This window comes from Dendrobium catenatum, unplaced genomic scaffold (genome assembly GCF_001605985.2).
Source record: "Dendrobium catenatum unplaced genomic scaffold, ASM160598v2 fragScaff_scaffold_1157, whole genome shotgun sequence".
Classification (NCBI taxonomy): Eukaryota; Viridiplantae; Streptophyta; class Magnoliopsida; order Asparagales; family Orchidaceae; genus Dendrobium; species Dendrobium catenatum.
The window spans coordinates 547,087-556,059 of NW_021319619.1; the positions used below are offsets into that span (position 1 = coordinate 547,087).

At 37.1% G+C, this 8,973-nt stretch overlaps 1 protein-coding gene across 1 annotated transcript in view; it reads right to left on the minus strand.

The window, feature by feature from the left end:
* Positions 1–2,080: 2,080 nt before the first annotated feature.
* The window catches only part of LOC110093665 (photosystem I reaction center subunit IV A, chloroplastic), a 27,633-nt gene continuing 20,740 nt past the window's right edge, over positions 2,081–8,973 (minus strand). Inside the window, exons 2-3 of the mRNA XM_020818624.2 lie at positions 2,634–2,699; positions 2,081–2,416 (exon numbers count right to left, since the gene is read on the minus strand). Coding sequence (XP_020674283.1) covers positions 2,312–2,416; positions 2,634–2,699 — 171 coding nt within the window. The 3' untranslated portion in view covers positions 2,081–2,311. The remainder of the gene's footprint in view (positions 2,417–2,633; positions 2,700–8,973) is intronic.

Sequence of the window (8,973 nt, forward strand, 5' to 3'; positions counted from 1 at the left end):
TTATAATTAAAATATATATATTTATATATATATATATATATATATATTTATATTTACGGGATTTGGCCGAGAGAAGCCTGCCAAAGGGAGAAAGTTACCCGCACGGCCAGCGAGCTCCTTGCTGCTTCCGATCGGAGAGGGGGAAGCCGGCGGAGGAGCGGTGTCTAACAGCCACAAACAGAGCCGAAGGAGCGACGTCGACCAGCCACTGAGGCGCTTAGAGGAGCAAAGTCGAACGGTCTAGAGGGAGCCGAGAAACGACGAGCTCCGACTGTTGATCCCGATCAAAATTTCGTGACTTTCGATCGGACGGCAGGGAAAATTGGCGGAAGGAGCGAAGTCGACCGGCCACGGGAGGAGTCAGAGAAGTGTCGCAAGGGAGAAAGTTACCCTTAGCAGCCAACGAACTCCTGCTCGATGCTTCCGATCGGAAGTGTCGTAACTTCCGAACCTACAGCAAGGGAAAGTCGTAGAAGGAGCGACGTCGAACAGCTATGCAGGAGTCGGAGAGGGAGAGAGTGAAAATGAGCGAGAGTCAGTCGAACGAAACCTTCGGCCTCGTTTTCTTTAGCTCTTTAACGACGTAAATGCGTCGTGGGAGAAATGTCGCGTCGCTAGATTTACGGGATTTGAACAGCGACGACGTGCGGAGTTCGGCGCCGAACAGGTGAGTTAATTTTTTTTGTTTTATACGGCAGGTCAACAAGATCAAATTATTATAAAGTGTGACTTATTATACAATAATGACAAATATATCATTGATGAACTACGTGGAGCGAGGACTTATGACAACACCCAAGAATATTAACATTAAACTTAAGTACATGACAATGACTTTAACTAGTGCTTGTCTACGACCCTCCACTTCAATTAAATGTGAATGAGCAAGATGGGGCTTGTAACTAAATACTAACTAAACATTGACGAATCATAAAGGGTATATGTTTGGTTCTTTTAAAATCTTGGCTTAGAGAAAGCATGCCCCACCAAAAAAAATCAATACTTATGGTTGTTTTGTATTGTTTGCATGTTAGGCAAAACGTCTGCAATCTTAAGAGCCCAACAAAAGCAATTTCAAACCAATCACAATACAATGAAACAAATATAGAAGAAAAAAAAAGATGCATATGTTAAATCACATAATACAAATAAAGCATAATAAATTGCAAAAAAAAATAAAAGTGAAAATGCAATTGGTTTTGCAATACAACCTAGATAAAGTAAAATAAATCTGAATATGGACTCTGCAACATATAACTCAAATACATTTTCTATAAAAAAAATGAAATGACATGTAAAGTCGTTAATATCAAAGTCCACCCAGTGCACATTTGGGTCTTTACCTTATAGATCATCCCATGTGCCTACATAACTTTCCTAAACTAAAATGCACATAAGAAAAAGAAAAATAAAAAGAGATGTAGTTATATACACACATAATTTTTTCTTAAGTTTGATTAACCCAGCTCATCCATGTGTTAAACAAGTATGTAATGCCTTCTAAGTTACTACAATATTAACATAGCTAAGAGAATCTAAAGGTCAAGAGTAACATAACAAAGAGTATGAGAGTGACCCATCCCATGATCCTAATTCCTCTATTTAGAAGAACTATAGATTTTAAGATACCATTAGAGTGGGCCTTTAGGTCAGACATTGCATTCTAAGACCTTTTGGCTCCAATAATACAAATATAGCCATGTTTCACGCAATCACCATTTGACATTGATTCCCTAAACCCTTAGTCTTGACCTCGATGTCATTCACATATTGTCCTAAAAACAAATTTGTTTTCCAACAACTATTTAAGGCATCTCTTCGAAAGACTTGGGGGTGAATGCCTAGAGATATGCAATCTTCTTCTTCCTCATTTGCTCTCAACAATTCTCTTTACAACCGACTATACCCCTATCAAATCCCATTGAAAAGGGATGTTCATCTCCACTCCTCCATGAAGGATTACTTTATGAATCATTATCTTTTATTTCCAACCCTTATTGAGCCTTATAAATCTCTATATAGTGAGATAAAGGCTTGATGTTATTGTACTAATAAAAATAATATGGAGGAACATAAAAAATTTTAATCGGAATTTGCACCATTCATAAGATATCAGAAAGTTGGCGTTGTATAATTGTTCAAAATGATACAAAACTCAGATACCACAATTAGAGACACTAATTAATACTGAATTTCACTCCAAAATAACACAACAAGAAGTTCTGGTAAATACAAGAGCTGGCTAACTTACAGATATTATACAAATTTGATACTTTCATGAAATCCTAAAGCAACAGCTCAGATATAACCTTCATTTTACTTCCTCTATCTCATCCAAGGCGTAGTTGTTTGTGGAGACACCAGCATAGTTCACTTTGTTAAATCGAACCACTATTGGGTAGCGACTCTTTGGATCCTGTATACAGTTGAGTTATATATATATATATATATATATGTATAGCAAAAAAGAGCTTAATAGAAAATATATAGTTATGTGGATGAACTTTGAATTTTAAGATATATTGCCTCACAATTTTCACATATTAAAATAATGATGTATCAAATTTGTGCAAAAAAAAAAGATAAATTTTACTAAACTAGGCTTAATTCAGCTAAAGAATTGGTTCACATACTTGATCGACAGTTACAACAGATCCAGTTCCATTGTACCAATAGGATTCCCTCCGGAGGATTTTCACCTTAGAGAAAAAAACACAGAATTATTGAGCCGCAGAAAATAGAAAAAAAGGAAAAAATAATTGCATTCGGATCATAATGACATCATACTTCAATATTAAAGTCTAATGAAGAACAACAAATCCTTCTTTTAGATATAGTAGAAGTAGTTTCAATATAGAAATTAATGTAAATTTGAAAAATAAAACATAATCGAGTTGAAGGTTCTTCCTTTGTGCTCTTTCATACATTGCTTCAGAGCAATTAACTCTTCGTTTATATGCAAGTAGTATTCGGACTAATGTAACGGAGGAATTATCCTTACAGCATATCCTCTGAACTTCATCATGATATCAAAGACAAAACTTGATCAAATCCTTCACCAATGCCTGATTTCTATCAAGATTTTCACCACAACAGCCTCTGCTGGATGTCTCAAATATTACCAATCCTTTAACTAGAACATCATATTATTGCGCTAGAGAAACCAGCAGATGAACCCATTGATTATAATGGAAATAGAACAAAAACTTAGAGAAAAGGCGGCTATTCAATCATTGAATGAATTAGGATTTCAAATGAAAGGGGAGAAAGAGTTTCCCAAATTTTAGGGGTGCAAGAATTCCATAATCTACATGATTGCCAGAGAATTTAAATATAAAGTTTTTAAATTATACATAACCAAATGATTTTTTTTAAAATATACAGGGCAAAAGACACCCACAGCCCATCTGGTTCTAGCACTGAATACGGAGTTCCATGCATGAGCAGTGTTGCCAACACCGAAGACAGTAAAGCACAGTTGAAAAGCGACCTTTATGGCTTGACAAAAGCAACCTCTCTCTTGGAAAAATATTCAGAGTAACAAATTCAGTAAAAAGCTCATTGCCATTCGAAAACCACTTTCTAATGTGGACAAACTGTTTCAAACCTCAGAAGGACTTGAAAAAAATACAAGGATTTCCGTATTTTTGTTGTATCAAAACCAACCAACCATTCCTTTAATCAATTTGTTATGTCATTTTAGAGTTTTTAGTGTGTATATCTTACTAAATTATTGAAGCAAAATCCTGCATTGATCAGAAATAAGCATTCCTTGTACAAAGAGAAAGAGGGAGAAACATGCCTTAAGGGGCAGGGAATGTGGCAATGGTCCTACCGCTAAGGTTATCCTCACTAAAATAGCAACAACAATCAAGCCTCCAACTCCACTGCTCTCTCAAAATTCAACAATAAATGGACTGGGCATCTTAAAAAACCAAATCAAAGCAAGGAAGCTTGACAAATCTGTAATAGAACCAAGCACAGTCCTGTAATATGTTATTACATGTATGACTATGAAACTGTAAAGAAATCACTCAAGATGCTTTGGCAGCAACGAACCTCAACCAAAATAATGATCTATTTTTTTATGTTGACTCCAGGATAACATCTCACTTGACAAATCAAGGAATAAACTAGAATTTTTAAAAAGTTATCATTGTACAAATTTCATCGTTATTGGTCATGGACAAACCTTACCTTTTACCTATACTTGTAGCATGGTCGTTCGCTCTAAAAACTATCATTGTTTCTAAACTAAAAGTAAATTTACCGATTGTTAGCTAATTGATTGATGATAACGCTTGTTCGCTTAAATTTGACTCTTCTGGTTTTATGAATAAGGATTTCAAGCAACAGATGGAATAGCCAAAGAACATAGGAAAGGGAAACTATTTGCACTTGATAAGAAGCAAGTTCAATCACTAACTGTGATCAAAACTAAGGGAGCTTATTCGGACTTTTGGCATGGTTGGTCAGGGCATCCTAACGATGTCTTTTTAAAGAATCTAGAAAATAAGAAAGTTATAGACGTTTCCCAATGACTAGCTAAAGACCCTATTTGTACCAGCTATCAGCTTAGAAAATGTTGTAAATTCTCTTTCAATAAATTTGAATCTACTTCCAATTCTCCTCCAGAGAAAATTCCCAGTGTTTTATGGGGTTCAAACCCTCAAGGTTTCAATATAATGTGGCTTGTATTGATGATTTAAAAAGTTACTCTGACTTATATTTTAGCTTTTTAAAGTTTAAAGCTTTTGTAGAAAGTCACTTTGAAAGGTAAGTTAAGTTCTTTCAATATAATGGAGGTGGTGAGTTCACTTCTCATGATTCCTCAAATTATTTGAGCATGTGGCATCAAACAAACAGATCTCATTTCCTCACACAAGGGAACACATGGATTCTAAAAAAAAGCATCAACACATCATCGAGACAAGTTTAAGTCTACTATTTCATACAAATTTTCCCCTCAAATAATGGGTTGATACATTTTTAACTACTACTTATTTAATACTACTTATTTAATAAACATGTTGGCTCTTTCTTCCGTCGATTGGAAAACTCCTTATTTCAGATTATTTGGTAAACATACTAATGATTGGGTTTTATGTATATTTGGTTCTAAATGCTTTACATATTTAAAACCTCTTAGCGTGTATAAATTTTCTAAAATATTATATCTTGTATTTTCTGGGATATAATCCTTTATGCAAAGACTATCTATATGTCGATCCTAGTTTACACATGATTTTTTTACATGTTTCCTTATCATAATTGTAAATCTTCTTCTATTCCTCATAAATTTTCCTCTGCAACTTATCCAAATCTTAATGAGTAGTTTACGGGGAAGAAATTTGAAGCTTCACCCACATCCTATGATGCACGAATATGGACACCGCGACACGACACGACATGGACACACTTTTTTTAAAAATATAGGACACGAGTACGGCGCGGACACGACATTACATTTTTTTTATATAGTGTATAGATATTAATTTAACATCATATTTGAAATGAAAAATAATAATAAATGAATGACATGATAACTTTTTGAGCTTATAAAATAAAATATTTAGTACAAAATGTCTAGTATAATCACAAAAATATAAGTAAATAGAAATTTACTACAACATCAAGCATTCAAGCTTCAACAACTATGATTAGCTTCAGAGGTTTGTTTTTTGCTTTCAATATCATCAACATTGAATATCATTGCTTCCAACTCTGATTCATCAAGAGAAAGATTTGTAATAGTTCATTGGATATCATATAATGAAAGTTGGTTCTACTTTGTATCTATTTACTTCTCTAGTTCGCTAGTTCTCTCACATAGTATTTCTTTAACCTCTAATATAAACAACAATGAATGTATCTATTTACTTCTATACTTCTCTAGTTCTCTAGTTCTCTAGTTCTCTCCCATAATAGTTCATTGGATATCATATATTAATCTTTAATCTATTAATCTTAAATCTTTTATATTATAAATATTTTCTATATTATTCTAACTTTTCACATATTTCAACAAATCCCATCACAACTAGAATTACAATAAGACATGCACATAAAAATCCTCCATATATAATCAAAATTATTCTTATTCCATGTCACTAAAAATTACAAACACAAGTAGGCATAAAGGTTTTCAATAATCATTACTGCACCTAAAAAAAAATTCATTCTTTAATAATCATGTCTTTCAATAATCGTATTGATGCATATTCGTGCGAATGTGATGTTTTATTTGATTTAGTAAATATCAAAAAAAATAAAATTTTATAATTTAAAAAAAAAATTATAATTAAAAATTAGGACACCCGTGTCCCAGCTGTGTTGGGTTTAATTTAAACATTATTTTAATCGGACACATGTTTGTCGTGTCTGTCATGTGTCCCAGCCGTGTTGGGCACGTGTCTGTATTAGACACGTGTCCGACACTACATTCTCTCTTCAAGAGGTGTGTCGGTGTATCATAGCCTTTGTTTAAAATTGCGCAACGAGAGGTGCACCTTGAGGCGCGCCTTTGCGCAATTCTTCCTAAAGGCGCCTCGAGGCACACGCAATTTGGAGCTTGGGTGAGGCGTACGCCTCACCCTGTGTGAGGCGTGCCTCAATGGCGCAATTGCTCAATAATGGGTGAGGCGTACGCCTCACCCGTTGGCCCCACCCTACTTAAAATGACTCATTCTTTTCCCCTACACTCGTTCGGCCCAGGCTTTTCCAGATAAAGCTCCGCCCGCAAGCTCCTGTTCGTGAAACAAAGCCCCTCCCGCACAGTCGGCCACCCTTCCAGCCGCCTCTCCCACCGGCACCGCCTCTCTCTGGCGAACTTGAAGTGTCCGGCCGCCTTGTAGGAGAAGTCCACAAACGATTTTAGGTATTTTTTTTTAGTTTTTGGTTAGATTTTTGAAGTGAAAGAAATTGTAGGGTTTTAAATTTTTTGAATTATTTTGTGTGATTTTCAATTCTTTCATTAGGGATCATGGTTAGAGGCAAGGAAAAGGCGTCTTTGTCATTGCGTAGGGACCCTTCTTGGAAATATAGTGTACAAGTTGACATTGGCGGCGAAGAGAAGAGCTATGTTTATTTGAAATGTAATTTTTGCGATAAAGTGGTGAAGGGAGGTGTTACCCGCATGAAGGAACTCCTATCATGCTCGCACAAAAATGTAGCACCCTGTGCAAATATGCCTGAAAAGGTGAAGGAGGAAATTATTGCTTATATGAAGAAACGTACCACGGCTAAACACTTGCAACATGAGCAATTTGATGATAGGGTCGAACATGGCGCTTATTTTGGGAGCGAGAGTGGAAAGAGCTCTTCCTCCACTATACATAACAGAGGTGCACGGGGTCCTATGGATCAGTATATGACTAATCCAGAAGAGGATAGGGACAAGCACAAATGATGCCTGTGGCCGGTACTAGAGAGGGTCGACGCCAGATTTGCATGGATATTGGGAGATTTTTTTTTGAATATGTCATACCTTTTTAATGTTGCTATGTCGTCTGCCTACTTCAATATGCTGCGGTCTATAGGGTTGTATGGGAGAGGGTTGAAGGCACCTTCTATATATGAGTTGCGAACATGAATTTTAAAGGAGGAGCTGCTGAACACAGAGCGTAGCATTGGGAAGATTAAAAGGACATGGACTGAGACTGGAGTGACTATATGTCAGATGGATGGTCTGACATGAAGAGCAGGAGCTTGATTAACAATCTTGTGAACAATCCCTACGGCACGGTATTTTTACGATCGGTTGAAGTTTCAGATGAGGTGAAAAATGTTATATTCATTTTCAATTTACTTGATGGGGTTATTGAGGAGATTGGGGAGCAATTGGTTGTCCAGGTAGTGACTAATAATGCCAGTGCATACAAAGCAGCTGGTCAGATGTTGATGGACAAGAGGACACACCTATATTGGACCCCCTGCGCAGCACATTGTATTGATCTCATTTTGAAGGATCTTGATGACTTACCTCAGCACAAGAGTGCTCTTTCTAGGGCGAAGAAGATTACAAAGTTCATCTACAATCACTCTTGGGTCTTAAGCTTGATGAGAAAGTTTTCAAAGAAAGAAATCATACGCCCTGCAACAACTAGGTATATTCATAAATTTGTTCATTGCAAATCATTTGTGCACTGTGAATCTATAGGTTTGCCACATCCTATTTGACACTGCAGAGCTTGATGGAGGTGAGGCAACTTTTGGAAGCAATGTTTACATCTACTGAATGGCTAAATTCTGCTTCGGGGAAGAAAAGTGAGGGGAAGGAAATAAGTGTTGACCTCCACAGATTACCCAAAGGGATAAAAAAAAATCAAAATCAAAATACTTGTAAACCGTTGGTTCCAGGAAATCCTCCGCAAATCCCGTCGTTCGGCGCCGTCTGCATCATATCCCGAAAATCATGCGTAAATCCTGCTCGAATTCTGCGATCCGTAGCTCAGCTCGCATCGTTAAATACCGACCCAAACGAAGCCTTCTTGATCGCTCTCTCCCACGACACTCTTCTCCCGTTCGCTACCCACGAGCTCCCGTCGCTGCTTTCCTGATCTCCTCTGCCCTTGCCGTGTCCGTCCAACCTCCGGCAAAAAGAGAAAGAGAGAGAGAGAGAGAGAGAGAGAGAGAGAGAGAGACCGATACACATACCTGTAGCAGCACGCCTCCTGCCGAAGCTCTCACTGACGATGCCTCTCTACCTCACATGATCATCTCCGACTTCAAGCCCCCGATCGCAAGCCCAGGTCGAACGTTCCTCTGCCCTAACCCGACGCCAGCTCCGGCCGAACCCCTCCTCCATCTCCCTCCTTGTTCCGATCGAAAGTTACGACATTTTGATCGGAGACACAAACTGGAGCTCGAGTGCTGTGAAGGTAACTTTCTCCCTTCCAAGCGCCTGATCGGCCAAATCCCGTAAATCTGCTGAGTATATATATATATATATATATATATATATATATAATATTT